This window comes from Poromitra crassiceps (genome assembly GCF_964638095.1).
Source record: "Poromitra crassiceps genome assembly, chromosome: 14".
Lineage (NCBI taxonomy): Eukaryota > Metazoa > Chordata > Actinopteri > Beryciformes > Melamphaidae > Poromitra > Poromitra crassiceps.
In genome coordinates, this window is record NC_139633.1 from 17,551,552 (window position 1) to 17,568,296 (window position 16,745).

The 16,745-nt window shown below is 46.5% G+C and overlaps 1 protein-coding gene across 5 annotated transcripts in view; it reads left to right on the forward strand.

The window, feature by feature from the left end:
* Nucleotides 1-13,429: 13,429 nt before the first annotated feature.
* sox6 (SRY-box transcription factor 6) overlaps nucleotides 13,430-16,745 on the forward strand; it is a gene marked incomplete at its 5' end in the record, with an annotated part of 121,393 nt that continues 118,077 nt past the window's right edge. For 2 of the 5 annotated variants that reach the window (XM_083651252.1, XM_083651250.1), the window contains one exon: nucleotides 13,430-13,670. In XM_083651252.1, the coding sequence (XP_083507378.1) occupies nucleotides 13,437-13,670 (234 nt within the window). The remainder of the gene's footprint in view (nucleotides 13,671-16,745) is intronic. The other 3 variants (XM_083651248.1, XM_083651251.1, XM_083651249.1) reach the window with 2 other exon arrangements.

Genomic DNA, 16,745 nt, shown 5'->3' on the forward strand with positions numbered 1-16,745 from the left:
TCTGCTGTGGACACAGTGGTTGTCCCCTCTGCTGTGGACACAGTGGTTGTCCCCTCTGCTGTGGACACAGTGGTTCTCCCCTCTGCTGTGGACGCAGTGGTTGGTATTAGCTTGACTTGTGCCGGATCTGTTTCTCTGTCATGGCTGTCTGTTGTAATTAAGACTGGGAGAGTGGCTTCTCGCACACTGTACTGTGACTACTGTACCAAACTCCATGTATATTATTAGGTTAATAGGATTGAACATGTTTACACCAACTGTTAGCTTAACAGGAGGTCAAGGAGGTGACTTAAACTCGGGTAAGGGGCTTACTTAGGAGCTCAAATAGCATTGTAGTGACCGACTACACACCGACACACACACACACACACACACACACACACACACACACACACACACACACACACACACACACACACACACACACACACACACACACACACACACACACACACACACACACACGCACTGCTGCTCCCACTAATATGCTTTAGTGACCTGTAAAGTATTAGAAAACGAATGGGCACGGTTCTCCTAAGTGGCCGAGGGGATTTCGGTGCCCTTTTACTGTAAAGAGTGTGTTGCAAGTGCGACGACCTTTGCCAAGTCCCAGCTATTGTTTGCAGATTGGTTACACACACTCTCCAGGCTGTGAAAGACACATCTGCTACCTCCAGCTCAGCACAGAGCAGATAGACAGAGACAGAGTTGGGGGGTGGGGGGGGTTAGCGGAAGGTGTGTGTGTGTGTGTGTGTGTGTCTGTCTGTCAGGGGGGTAGGGGAGGGGGGGGGGGGGGGGGGGGGGTGGAGTCCAGGCATCAGGAGGTGGGGGTCCACAGCTGCCCTGTCATACAGCTCAGCTGCAAGCCCTATCTTCTCATCCAATATTTGTCTGGCCTTCACCGGCTCTCTGCCTGGTTCTGTTTGCTTTGTTTGTTTCAATCTATTTGAGGCTGATAGACAATGTCCAAAAAGACATTTGGAGATTTGGTTTGTTACATAATGTGTGTGTGTGTGTGTGTGTCTTATGTAGGCGAGTGCACACTGCCTACCAGTTACATGTACTGTAGATGATGATACATTTTTTCCATTGTATGTTCCATTATGTTTTTCCCCCCCAATCTTTTATAGAACGATAAACATACAAGACAAACAGGCTCAGACACAGGAAAATAAGTAATAATAATAAAAAGATAGAAAGTAAATAATAATAATAATAATAAAACAATAATAATAATAATACATACATCTTTGACATTTAACATTGTAACGTGGAGCTAACAGCCACATAAGGTGCTTATGTGCTTGTAAGAGATACTGGGTATGGGATCTTATACAAGGGGTCTGTGGGAAATCAGCTGGGCAAGCCGTCAATCACCCCTAACCTCAGTCACTACTCATTCTTAACCTCGTCACAGTAGGTTAAAAACGGGTCCCAGATAGTTGAGAACTTTCCAAATGAGTTGGTTCTCAGGAACCGGAGTCTTTCCATCTGTATAACAGAGACCATGTCCATCAGCCACACCTGGAAAGAAGGTGAAGAGGAGGACTTCCATTCCTTCAAAACGAGTCTTTTAAATATACTCTGTTGTGGTTAAATAGCTACTTAAATGGAATACCAGAAGAACACCTAACACTGATAAGATTTTTTTTTTTTACATTTAACATCGTGTTTTTGTGAAAGTCACAGCAGGCATTGTTGTTTTGGTTATCATAGCAATATAAAAGTGTTCAATCTGAAGTGCAGTCTCACAGAAAACTCCCCTTTGGATTTTAAGATCAGATATAAAACCATATTTGTTGAATGTGTTTTCGATTGATTCACTGACTGAGATCCAAAGGGTGGTCATAAAACGTTTGCGGGACAAAGGCTGTCTTTGTGCGCGCGGGGGCCCCCAGTTGAAATGGAGGAGTAGTTTGAGATTACCAGATTATTTCCTAGTAGCCCAGTGAGCGAGGCGAGGCGAGCCGCAGCCCTGCGCCGTGCTGTGCTGTGCGCAGGCTGAGCATAATGAGTGTGGTGGCAGAGAACCACAACAGAGCCGGGGCAGAACCAGAGGCCCGCGGCCCACGGCCAAACACAGACACAAACCCCCGCCGCACACTTGTGGCTTTTTAAGAAAGCAATTTAGTTAATGATTTCATTTTGATGCTGCTGTCATGATGCATGGGTCTTCTGAACCCGGCCAGCAGAGGAATACAGGAGAAACTGACACAGAGGAGAAGGTTTGAGTAAACATAGGGTGACCCCGACAACCACAGGGTAAAAAGATATCAAAAAGATAAGATGCGACTGAGCGTAATGTGGCGTCACATACTTGCATCTGTGTTCTGAACACAATTTTGACTTGAGTAGTAGATGTGTGGTAGGTACAGTACTATCGCTTGTGGCAAAACATATCTGTTGACAGACAGGCTCCTGTGTCTCTCTTGGGCCGGACAGTATGTATATACAGTATATACAGTGTACAGTATGTATATACAGTATACTGTATATACATACTGTATACAGTATGTATATACAGTATATACAGTATACAGTATGCATATTATACACTATACTGTATACAGTATGTATATACAGTATAATACAGTATGTATATACACTATACACTGTATATACAGTATATGCAGTATACAGTATGTATGTTTAAACAGTGTACAGCAGTGATTTTTTTTTTTTTTTTTACAGTGCACCTGAACGCAACATGCAAGATACCCGCTGAATAAGTGTCCAAATGTTCATGTCATTCTGGCCAATACTCCACTTCTGTTATAGCATTTCAGTCTGGAATATGGAATATCTTTCAATAATCTATGATTTAGCTGCTAAATTGTCAAATACCGCCGTCTGCTTGCTACCCAGGCACTTATGTATGTACTTAACCTAACTAACTTAACCTAACTAACTATCCGGTGTGCGCAACATTGTCAGACTAAACTCCGGCTGACACCCCAAAAACCTACAATCCGCTACAGAAAAATTGGCCCCTGGCCTTCTATCATTTCACGAAAGTGGCCCCCGGGCAAAGCAAGTGGAGTATCCCTGGTGTACAGTATGTATATACAGTATACAGTATGCATGTATGTATATACATACAGTATATACAGTATACAGTATATACAGTGTACAGTATATATATACACAGTATGTATGTATGTACAGTATATACAGTATACAGTTTGTATATACAGTGTATACAGTATATATATACAGTAGGGGTGTCACAATATATCGTCCCACGAAATTTCGCGATAGTAAAACGTCACGATATGTATCGTTGAGATGAAATCTCATATCGCGATTTTTTTTTTTTTTTTTTTTTTCAAAAATAGACTAAGAAACGTCTTTGTTTGTTGAAGTTCAATGTGTGGAAAGTAGTTCAGTTGAACAAGTCTCTGAAGAGACACATGAGAAGTTATACAGGAGAGAAACCATTCAATTGAGTTTCTGGCAAAACTGTTTACTTGACAGGAAAAACTGAAGATGCATAAAAAATAGACTAAGAAAAGTCTCGTTGTTTGAGTTTGAAGAAAAACTGAAGATGCATAATGAGAATTTATACTGCTGAGAAACCTTTTAGTTCAAAGTAAATCTAAGTGACGGTGTAACTCATTCTATTTCAAGATAAGCCTTATCTCCAATCTCATGTTTTTTCTAGTTGTTATTGTAATAACAATTTCCCACAACAGCATGTTTTGTATTTGTGCATTTCAAATAAAATACTACTTTTCCAGTCATATATTGTCATTATTCAAGTTAAAAAAAATATTGTTAAAATCGTATCGTATCGTTATCGTGAACCCAGTATCGTGATACGTATCGTGAACTGAGTGTATCGTGACACCCCTAATATACAGTATATACAGTATACGGTCTGTATATACAGTGTATAGTATATATACACAGTATATACAGTATACAGTATGTATGTATGTATGTATGTATGTACGTACATACAGTATACAGTATGAGTGGTCAGACACATGGTTAGCAGCAGACTTCGGAGGCATTTTCTGTTCCAGGCAGCATCTAATCCACTACACTGCCTGCTCCCCTGGAGTGGAAACACAGCAGCACGTTTTACTGTTCAGCCATGTCGCTCAGCTCTGTGATTTTCTCTGTTTCACATTCATTTACTGTAGGTTTCTCTCCGTGAATGAAACCATCCTAGCATTGCTAAAACAGCAGCTTGTACATGTCTTCTGTGAAGCACATTTTGGGGCAATTACTCAGATCAGTGGCAGGTTTCTGCTTCTGCTCCTCGGATCTCATTTTTCCTTCAGGCCCCTGTCTTTTTTTGTATCAGCTGTCAATCATCCACGCCAACTTTTTAACCACCAACCAAACAGAGCCGGGTGCCAGCCATTCATTTACTCTTTGGCTTTTGCTCGGCTTCCCTGCCCGTCCGACCTGTCAGAACGATACACACTGTTGACCATGCTTTCTATTCAACACCGGCAAATGAATTGGTTTCAGTGGTTTAAATCAGCAATCAATGTCAGTTTCCCAACATAATAAGCCTTAATGATAAATCTTTGAGGTGTGGCCTGCCTGACCCCTATTCATCATGGCTCTGCTACATGGCCTCATCTGGGTGGAGCAAATTAACTACCCGTGTTTTGAGTTTCCAATTGACGTGGTCACATGAAACGTGGCTACTCTCTCTCTCTCTCTCTCCCCCCTCCCCAATTCTATCCCAGCCTCTCTCTCCCCTCCCCAATTCTATCCCAGCCTCTCTCTCCCCTCCCCAATTCTAGCCCAGCCTTCTCCTCACAGTTGCTTAGAACGCACAAGGGACTAAAGACAAAGAAGGGGGGAAAAAACCAGTGTGGCCCAGAGCAATTTAGAGAGAGAGTGGCGTCAGCGGAGGACCAAAATGCGTGACTCATTAGCCAATGAACAGCCAGGAAGGGGTCTCGCGCTACTTTTGAATGCTAAAATAAAGCTGATAATGTACAATTTGATTTAAAAAAAAAGTCAAAAAAATCAAAAGTACAACACAAACTGTCCATTTTGCTGCAACTTGACAGTGCTGTTTAATCCAGAACCATACTTCCTGGAACTCTTGAGAGTAAAAAACTGGTCCATTGGAGTGAATGGAGATGTCGCGACTCTTCTATTATACATGCCTCTGGTGTGGCCTATGAGCATTCTCAATGAACACTTCATTTATTGGGAATGAGGTAGAGAATAGTAAAAAGAAAAAGGCCCAGAAGAATTCGAGGTTGGGCCTAACTGTAGCTAATGAGCCCTCTAGAATAGAGCCGCTTAATCAAAGCGCTGGTGAAGGTAACTCGCTACAGAAATCCATTTATGAGATGAGAATGAGAGAGAACAAAACTGCTTTTCTTTTCTTTAGACGTTGCAAATTTTTCCAATTTGGTTGACCGACCGGCGCTGGCGAAGCCCGTCTACATTAGGGGAAAAAGAAAGGAATTAAGGATAGTGGCGGAGAAAGCGAGCCACTGTGTGTCGACATTCCAGATGTCCAAAACGGCAGTTTGTACCAACCCCGGTTCTGCTGGGCACCCGAGCTGCCAATGATGACCTCATGATGGCCAGGCCAAAAGACTGAGGCCCATAGTTCTCCTGCCATGCAGTACAATAAGCCCCCTCCTCTCATAACCCATTCACTGTCACCAAAATGTCCTTGCTTTTCCTGCTGCCTGCAAAATTACTCCTTCATAATTAGCCATTGTCCTTGATTATTTGGCCCAAAATCTAAGCCCCCCCCCCCCCCACGGACCCCACAGTCTTTTTAACTTCCCTTCCCCTTTTCACATCTCTGTGTTCCCTATACACTCATTGTGCATCTCTTTGGAAACTTGTGATGCGACCCCCCCCCCCCCTCGCCACTTCTGTTTGGCACCCCCCCCCCCCCCCAGCTCACTTTTCTGGGAACTGTGAGAGATGTTACACTCCATTTGTTGAAGTGCAACAACCCTTTGCTGCGACAGGCCCAAGTGCAACAGAAGAAGTTATCTTTATAAATGACAGAACGGACCTGGGCCTGAATGGCGCTTTGTTGACGGTTTTCCAAAAAGGGGCCTCCCCCCCCCCCCCTCCCCGCTATATTTCATCTGTCACCGTTGCTTTTCTTTCCTCCGACAATGGCCGATTGTTTTCCCGTGAAAACGTCAGGTTCGGCGGACAGGAGAATTCCGTATTATTCTGCTCCTGCCAAATTCCGATCCCTGTTTTCCTTCCCCGTTGCTCACAAAGGCCTCATAACTTACTGTCAACTATGAGGCAAGCCACACAGCTCCACTGTTGCTCAGCAAATAGGTCTGTGTGTTGGTTGATGGTTTGACTGGCTGTGAGGCTTTTGCTTAACTCAAGCAGCAGCAGCAGCAGCAGCAGCAGCAGCGACAGAAGGCACTTGGGTAACTCTGTACCCCAGCAGGCCGGGAGAGAGAGAGAGAGAGAAAAGAGGGAGTAACAGGGAAAAACAACAAGTAGCTTTTCTTGTCTTCCAATCTTTTATTCTCTGGCAGGCAGGCGCTTTGGCTGGTTATTGGAGAACCCTGAAGTTGTAGCCCAGGACGAACTGTTGCTGTCTGGTGATTGATATCTTTCCCTAAGTGTTTGACTCCCAACTCGAGCATCCACTTCTTGTGGCTACCTTCTGCTCGAGAGTGATGCAGGCCCAGAAAAAAAAAGGACTGTACCGAATTTTTCGGATCGGCAACCTGCATTTGAGACAGTGTATAATGCATGAGTGAGCCTAGTGTGCAGATCTGAGAGGATGTTATGCCATCCGGCTCCGAGCGTGTGTCCCCGGGATCGGCTAAAGGGTCAGTGGCACAGGAGGAGGAGGAGGAGGAGGAGGAGGAGGAGGAGGAGGAGGAGACGATGAGGGACTCAGTGTGTGAGTGCTCATCGACCCTTCCTGAGTAGACAGACAGACAGACAGACAGACAGACAGACAGGCAGGCAGACAGACAGACAGACAGACAGACAGACACACACACAGACAGACACACAGACAGACAGACACACTTAAGCACTCTCACAACCTGCATCTCTCGAACCCAAGGCAGCTGCACAAGTGTTTAAAGTGAGCGACGAGGCACTTCCTCTGGCAGAATATTATTGCAAATAATTTACCCTGCAAAGTAATTATGGATGCTCTGCTCAGTATGTAAAGTGCGTGCTTCAGGTGGCTTGCTTCATTGGCTCTGGGGTGGCTGTTCTTTTTGAGTGTGGGTTTTAGCGGCGCTAACGGTGCCAGTGTCTGGTAGAGAAGGCACCAGGGGAGAGTGTGAAGTGAGGATGTGAGTACCGCTGTAATTGAGTTGACTTTTTGCAGGGGGAAGGTCAACATTTATGGAGGAACAATTTCAGCAAAATTCCTTTGGACAACTCTCCAGTCACTAGTCAGTACCTTGTTAGAGATGTATTCCCCCAATCATTTACCGCATTTTAATATCATTATCTATAATTACTTTTAAGATTTAAATCAATTTGCATATATCATTGACTCAAACTGACATAAAAAAGGATGAAACAATATTTTGGTGAGGGATGCACGATATATCGGTATCGGCAGATGTTAGTCTTTTTTTTTTACATATCGGCATCGGTCCGATGTTACCATGTTAATATCGGTTATCGGTATCAGACAAAATGTTCCCATTGAGAGGAAACAATGCGACAAATCTATGATTTATGGCCTTTTCCAAATGTTTTGGAAATAAAGAAATGCACAACTTTTTCTAATTCAGTGTTTACATGTGTTTTATTATGTACACAATTAGATTATCATATAAACTTGTTTTTATACAGATCATATCGTTATCGGTAAATAAATATCAGTTATCGGCCATAGCAGCAATGTTAATATCGGTTATCGGTATGGGCCAAAATTTTCATATCGGTGTATCCCTAATTTTGGTCTTATTCTATTTTATCTGTATTTTTAATGTTGTGTGTGTGTGTGTGTGTGTGTGTGTGTGTGTGTGTGTGTGTGTGTGTGTGTGTGTGTGTGTGTGTGTGTGTGTGTGTGTGTGTGTGTGTGAGCATCCTCTGTGTGCATGTGTGAGCCGTACAGCGTATATTGTGAGTTGATTATGTATCCTGAAAGCTGGCTCCGGCACAGCGTGGCACAGTCACAATGGAGGGTGATAATTTAATTGTGCTAAACGGTGTGGGTACCGTGTCAATGCTCCTCCAGCTGGGAACTGTCAGGTAGTAATATCTCATTATGGCAGGTGAAGAACCCAGAGGAACCCTACCACCACACCTGTTAGAACAGGAGGAACCCCTGAAGGGAATCTCTCTCTCTCACTCACACACACACACACACACACACACACACACAGTAAATACTAGCATACCAGAAATGTCTTCTTCTAACTCAATTTAAAAGAACATAAGCTTTTACCAAATTATTATTATTATTATTGTTATTATTTTGCTCTCCATAGGTGCTCTTCCATGTTGGTGTAGTAAATACGTTAGTAGCTCCTGTAGTACAATGTAACAGAGTGACAGTGCAGAACAGTAATAGCACTTCTGTTATCTGAATATAATTCTATTTGAGTGTAGATGTATCGTAACATTTAAAAATGATTTGTAGACACAATCGAAGCATCGTGTGGATGTGTAGTCTGTTTACAGTCTGTTTTATGTGTGTGAATGGAAAGTTGAAACCCATTATTGACCATAGACGGCTTTCCCAATCATGTCTTCAAACAACGGCCTTCTTGTTTTAAATCATTTATTTGATTAGTTTGATTAGTTTCGCCTGCTGGGGTGGTCTGGGCGGGCGGGGGGGACACGGTGCGGAGGGTGGGGTGGTCTGGGCGGGCGGGGGGGACACGGTGCGGAGGGTGGGGTGGTCTGGGCGGGGAGGGGGGACACGGTGTGGAGTTACTTATCACCATTGTCTATAAAAGGTAAACAGTGTGAAAGAGCAGATCCAGCAGGCTTAGAGTCAAAGCCTTTTACGATGAAAGAGGAAAGGGGATAGCTGTGGACACATGGCCCCCGCGGTCATACGACCCCTGAGATGAGCGGCGCACAACTTCGCCTCTCTCCTGCTCACCAATTAAAACAGAGGTTGCTTTTTGCCTGATGATGAAACATTATCGCCGGGAACAATTCATGAGTCAAAGCATTCCGGGCCACATGAGCCTCTCGCCTGCAGAACTTAAGTCTTAATCCTTCAGATGTGTGCAATATTGTCAGCTAGCCTATATATAGCCCGCTTCTCTTTTCTGACTGACCCGCTCTCCCCTCTGCCTCCAGTCTGCAAAGTCACTGGGGCTTTGTCTTTGGGGAAGGCAGCATTTCATGCACTTATTGATTAGTTTGGTCTGTTAGCTGTCCATTGTTATTGTGTAATCAAGCATGCGGGAGGGTTCAGGGCTTGTCAAGGATTTATGAGCTGCCTCTTCAATTTGCCATATTCTCACTGCTCAGTATGCAAAAAGCCCATATTGGGCTTATTTTCCAGAGAGAAACTGATTCAATTATTGATATGGCTAAAGGAATTGCAACAGAACACACTGTGAGTTAAGAAATGTGCAAACAGGGTTGTTTTAGCTGATTCTGTCTTATGAGCATAAAAGGCTGTAAACAGTGTTATTCAATCAGAGCATATGATCCTATGCACTCTGGTGGTGGTGGCTGGCCCACATCGGGGGTTGGATCGCACTCCCTCTTTCGCTCCTCATCAGATGGCTTTGTCGTATGTACGCTGATCTATTTGCACCCAGGCTCCTTTAGATCTTAGCCCTGTTTGATCCCCGCTCAGACGATGAAGGAATATAATACCGTATGGCTGCCCGCAGATATTTTCAGAGAATTATGGCAGCACTCCCCTCCTTTTTCCCCTTTCAATAATATGAGGTAGTATTGTATAGGGCTTGTCAGCGGTGGGGGTGGGTTCTCTGCACTCTTTAGCTGCCTGAGCGCGCGGGCCTCCCAGCACTGCTAATAAATTATTAACTCCTGCTGACAAATACTGTTATGGAGCCTGCCGCCGAATCTGTTGCATTCTTTAACAAGATTGCTGTAGACACATGTTACAGGAGGGATGGAGTCTCCATCTCTCTCTCTCTCTCTCTCTCTCTCCCTCGCTCGCCTCAGCAGTTTGACTGATGGCTGTGGAGACCAAAGTAAAAGTGCCTGAGAGACTGAATATTTGAGTGGTAAAATAATACCACTTGATTTAGCGTGTAATACAAAAGAGCTACTTTGTTTCACTCTCACACCCCATTGAGGATGAGGCGATTGTTGCGCCCCGAGAGACGCGAGCTTTTTGGATGCATGAATAAAAAAAGCACGTCAAATAGAGACACTGCGGAGCGCGTCATCATTCAGAAACCACGCCCAAAACGGGGGCGAAACAAACCCCCCACCCCCAATCCTGGCGTTCTCCTATGTCACGTGCATGGTCGCGTGGTCGCGTGTTGCACACAAAGATCATATATACGGAAGATGAACACTCCAACTTACTTCACTGACAGCTAGATCCACATTTTTCTTCTCGCCAATTCTCAATGGCTTCCTTGTTTTGCTCGGAAGTACAAAAAAACTTTAATTGGCGATTTTTCACATGTGTTGTCTGCGCAGCCCACCACACAACAGCTTTTAGCTATGTTTAATTCAAGGAAAATGACGCTGTTGTTTGGGAGTGAATGGAGCGCTTTCCCCCGTGATGGGCGTGGCCTATTTCATGCAGTGTCTTTATACCCCCCCCCCCCCCCCCCCCCCCAAACCTCTCTACTGCCCTCATCTACCTCCAAGCCTCCCCCCACTGTCACTTTATCACGCGTGCTCTGAACTTTGTTCGGAATTTTGATTTTCAATTACCACTCCCCCAATTTGGAGATCATTTTCTATTTGATATAATTACAGGAAACAATTTAATGGCTGATTAAAATTGAGGGGCTGAGTCCCACTAAAGACACACAGCCGGCAACGCATGCAGACACATGGACAGACAGACAGGCATGCAGCAGGCAGAGAGACAGGCAGGCACAGGTCTCACACTCCTTCTCTGCCATCTACCTGACTTGCTGGCTTTTTTGTTTGTGCAGCTGCCTAGACGCGTGAGATTAACTAAAGGCTGCTATTGTCCAGGTCCTCCTTCACTGACCAAACTGATCTGTGACTATGTGCTGCTGCTTGCACTGTGTGTGTGTGTGTGTGTGTGAGAGAGAGAGAGAGAGAGAGAGGGGGGCAGGGGCAGAGACTATTGCCCGTGGATATACCAGCCCCTGAATGATAATTTCAATATAGAATACACTCAGACAATAACAGTTCAGCAGTGTGTGTAAATGGTTGATACATTTAATTTGCCGTCTTCCTCGAGCATTATCAGGCCCCCGAAGGCCTCCTGCATTTATACAATCCGTGCTTAAAGAGGAACACATCTTTGAGCCTCTCTCTTTGGCGCTCGGCTTTTCAGCAGAAAGTACCAAGGACACGATCACATCACAGTCTGTCTCAACCTTGAGTCCCCCCCCCTCCCCTCCTCCTCCTGTGGATACAACAGAACGGGGCAGATGGTAATCAGTGGTAAAATATAGCTACAAGTACTGACCTAAACTATTTCCTCTCATGCCCACACACACACAGACACACGATACACACACACACACACACACACACACACACACACGCACAGACATGACACACACACACACACACACAGACACACACTCATTTGAGCCCTAAATAGTTACATTGTGGCGTTAATGGTCAATGTCCTGTAACTGAGATAAATACGCAGAACAACAGTTCAGGCAGAAGCGGATTACAGTTAATTATGCTCAAGCTTGGGGGGCATGGTGGCGCAGTGGTAGCACTGTCGCCTCACAGCTAGAAGGTCCTGGGTTCGATTCCCACCTGGGACGCTGTGAGCGCTAAAGGAGTGTGTGCCCGTCCGCATGCTCTCGAGTGGCCACCGCCCGGGTGGGGTCGTCAAAAAGGGCCTTTCTGTGTGGAGTTTGCATGTTCCCCCCCCGTGCCCCCTGGGGGCTTCCTTCATATAGGAACCCCTCACCAAAAACATGCAATATCCTGGTCGCTGAAGTGGTGCCTCCTCTGGTCGTTCGGAGGGAGGGGAACTCGTTGGAATAGCGTGATCCTCCCACGTGCTATGTCCTACTGGTGAAGCTTCTCCTGTCAGGTGAAAAGAAGCGGCTGGCTACTGCCCAATGTCTCGGAGGAAGCATGGAGCCAGTTTCGGCTCTCCCCAGATCGGCAGAGGGTGGAGCAGCAACCAGGATAAATCAATTAAAATTAGCACTAATGGGGGATAGAAATGGGATAAAAGAAATCAGGATTTTTTTTTTTTTAAGAAATATGCTCAAGCTCCTGCTCTCCACTTCACATCAGTAGGGCGGCCATATTATCCCCATATTAATTTAATACCAAATGCATAATTAGATTTGCTGGCACAGTGTTTAATTTCATTCATTGTAGCAGCACACACAGCACGATGCAGCCTCATTAATTGTGAGAAAAGCCGACTTGGTTGTATATAAATTCTGCGGAGGAAAAAGAGTTGGGTTGTAAAAGTGAAAAAGAAATGTGGAATTAACATGAGTTTCCTTTTGCACCTGATATGTCAAGTGCATCTCTTCACTGTAATATTCATGAAGGCATGTGTGACAGATTTGTGAACTCGGGTCTTCCACTGTTAGCTTCTGATTTCCAAGCTGCTTAAGTAGGATTTATTGGCCCGGGGAAACGCTGTCACACTCAAATGTTAATCATTTCCTAATTTGACGAGCGGAAATAAAAGAGGAAGAGGCTGTTTTTTCTATATTGCTTTTGGAGTGAAATCAATCCATGCTTAGAAAAGAATAAGACGATAGGAGGGTACAAATCAACATGAAATCAACATGAAAGATAAGGGGATTGATAATGTGGGCTCTGTAAATAAAAGGGAATGTTATCAGGCACAAGTAAAAAAAAAAAAAAATCTTGTTATTAGAGATCTGAGTGCAGATTTGACTTGGAGGGCTTATCCCATTGTCTGGCTGACGTACTGCCTGAGTGAATGACTGGGCCAGGATTGGGCCGGGCCCCAAGCAGGCACCGGTCCAGCGCTTAGATCAAGCCATCCATTTGCTTTAAACAAAGGATTAGAGACCCCACGGCCCCGTGTTAACCCTGCGGGCCAGAACGGCTCCAGGCTACCGTCAGGTGGAGAGTTCAGTCCACTCAGCATTCTGCGCTCGGCTCTCAGTGTGTCACTTCCTCTGCTGTTAGTGCCTCGTATAATCCATCGCTCAGTTACAACCACGCACAATCACCTCCGACATCAATCATTCGGTCAAACGCTCAGAGCAAACAGCATTCCTTCTCCTGAATCGCCCATGATCTTAAACAGATCATGTTTTTCCTCGCGAGATGCCTTTTCTGACTCTGTTCTCCCCCCCCCCCCCCCCCCCGTTCTTGCTCTCCGCAGCAGAGTCATGTCTTCCAAGCAAGCCACGTCTCCGTTTGCCTCTGTCGTGGACGGGGACGATGCCATGAGCCAGGAGCACCTGTCCTGGGAGAAGGAGGAGAGCGCGGAGGCCCATGGCACCCCACAGCTGCCCCTGCACAGCCTGCTCCACGGAAAAGCCCACCCCGACGAGATGCAGCCGCTCAGCAGTGTCCCACCAGAGACCGACTGGGACAGCCTGGTGTCGGCCCAACAGCGCATGGTGAGACACACTCGCGCACAAACACACACATGCACAAACACACATACACACACACACACACACACACAACAGACAAGACACTCACTTTGTCCCTCCCTCTAGCCCCATGGCTCCCTCTGTCCCTCCCTCTAGCCCCATGGCTCCCTCTGTGCCTCCCTCTAGCCCCATGGCTCCCTCTGTCCCTCCCTCTAGCCCCATGGCTCCCTCTGTCCCTCCCTCTAGCCCCATGGCTCCCTCTGTCCCTCCCTCTAGCCCCATGGCTCCCTCTGTCCCTCCCTCTAGCCCCATGGCTCCCTCTGTCGCTCCCTCTAGCCCCATGGCTCCTTCTGTCCCTCCCTCTAGCCCCATGGCTCCCTCTGTCGCTCCCTCTAGCCCCATGGCTCCCTCTGTCCCTCCCTCTAGCCCCATGGCTCCCTCTGTCCCTCCCTCTAGCCCCATGGCTCCCTCTGTCCCTCCCTCTAGCCCCATGGCTCCCTCTGTCGCTCCCTCTAGCCACATGGCTCCCTCTAGCCCCATGGCTCCCTCTGTCCCTCCCTCTAGCCCCATGGCTCCCTCTGTCCCTCCCTCTAGCCCCATGGCTCCCTCTAGCCCCATGGCTCCCTCTGTCCCTCCCTCTAGCCCCATGGCTCCCTCTGTCCCTCCCTCTAGCCCCATGGCTCCTAATGCTGTGAGACCTTGGGGATTCTGGGGTCTTCAGACGGACAGCTCTGCCAAACCCTCGGCCATCATCGGCTATTATTAGGCTGAACAGAGGAGCTCTAAGTCTCGCTTGAATAAAGTTAATGGCACATAAACCCCCAAACTGCATCATAACAGAGGGAATGGAACGCAGCCTTATCGGCCTCCCTGCGGGCTGCATTCTTGTTGCTATTAAAGAAACATGTCTTGTCCACAGTGTGTGTTGTTTTCCTCCTCGTGTTAGAAGCTACATCTGCAGCCAGACTCCAGACGCTGGAGCTTCTAAGTGCGGAGCTGTTTTGATGTGAGCGGAGGGAAGGAGAGCACAGGCACATGTGGGGCTATAGACAGGGGAGAGCCAGGCGCTTGTCTGTGACAGACGGCCCCATGGTAAAGACACCCAGAGGGCCTCTGAAGGAGCTCCGCAGCAGGCCACCCAGACCCTCAACACCTCAGCAGCACACGTGCACGCGCACGCATGCACGCACGCACACACGCACACGCACACGCACACGCACACGCACACACACACACACACACACACACACAATGACAGTGTGATGCAGTAATTGACTGGCAAGGAGTTGTTCTGGTGTCCTTTCATACGCAGGGCATAATAGGATGCAGTGATGTGGTGTTTGGATATTTTGTCAATTATTGACAGTCCTTTTGAAAGAAGTAACTAGGCCTGAAAGAAACGTTACCATTTTATACTGTCTTTTTTTTTCTACATTGCATTTTGATGTTTCATTATCAAGTTCAGTATAAAAATGTTTTTTTTTTTTCCTCGTTTGGCCTGATTTAAAATCTGAGACTACTGTAAAGACAGTCAATACGCAGTTTGTAGCAGTCATTAAACTGCTAACGGTTTTGGCATAGGCAACTTCGAATTTTATCTTGTTTTAATTTTAACAAACAATAAAACATAAAAAAAATCAACACATCTTAAACACTTGGGGGGTGGGGTCCACAACAATCACTCTATTTGATGAAGCCACAATGCTAAATGCAGTGGTACATTTTATGTTTTGAGAAGTTGCACAATGCCACATGTAAAGAGCACGAACAAGAGGCTCTTCCTCAGAGGTTTCTCATGCTATAATTATGTGACTTTTCAGAAACAGCGGTGTGGCTAAATGAGTTTAGCATGGCCATTTTGGCAACAAAAACATAGAAAGCACGACTCAAAAACACCCTATTATCATTTAAGCCAGATTGCAGAAAGCATTTTGGCATTTGGAAGGAAGTAAACAAGGCGAGCAGCCGTCGAGGTAACCTTGAGAAGCTGAAAACCGTCAATGTAGTTTGATTTCAGCCAATCACATGAATGATGGAGCAGGGTCATGATGGGTGGATGATGGTTCCTCTTCATGTCAAATGTTGAGGCTTGAGCATTGCCTTTATTGTATTATTGCCTCCCTAGCCTCTTGACCTAGCCTTGACCTAATCTTGACCTAGCCTCGACCTAACCTTGCCAAGCAGCTGGATTCATGAAATCCATCTTGCCGCGCTCCAAGCTATTGGTTCAACGCCGTCCTAGCAGTGCGCCGGACCAATCAGCATCCAGAGGCAGCTAGGGGTGGGATTTAGCTTTGACCACAGCGAGAAGCGAGCCCATAATAGGCGGTAATAGACAGATTGGTTCATCCAATCACCTGCCACGGATTTTTTCAACACGCCTGCCCTTCCCGAAAACAAATTTCCAAAGACGCGGTCCCAGAAAGGTCCCGTGTAACAAACCATCTGGCGGCGTCAGGTTAGGTTAGCCTCGACCCTCTGTTATCACAATATCAAATCAATCTAAAATTGGGAGTTGAAGGTTAAATGTTTCAGCTTGTGTTTAGCGCGTTTAGAAGTTGCCCGAGGGGAAAATGGGTTAAAACAGGAAGAGAGAGAGGGGGGGGGAAGGCATGAGGCCAGAGGAGCTGATTACCTGACTCCACCGCTGTGCCATGCGTCTGTGTGGGCTGTGCCCTGAACCCACGCCAGCTGATTAACCCAGCAGAGCTCCACTCCCCACAAGCACCCTCCACTGTCTCCTCTGCCACACGGCACGCTCATCCAGCCCGGGGTGGGGAGGTGCGGAGTGGGCCGGTCGGTCGGTCGGCCGGTCGGTCGGTCGTGCCACCCTGGCGCTTGGTACCGGACCACCCCTATGTACAACTGTTGCCTGGGGCTGGACGTGCTGCCGCGGGGAGGGATGAGGAATTGGCACTGTCAACATTCCTGTCCGGTTTTTACCGCATTCCGGACGTTTTATTTTCGGAATGTCGGTGACTCTCTGGAGCCGGCCTCTTTGCTGTATTACACACTGTGTTATCACACTGCTGTTGATTACGCCTCATTTTTTCCACGATAGGCATACGAGTTGGATACACTCGCGTGTTATGTTTGTTC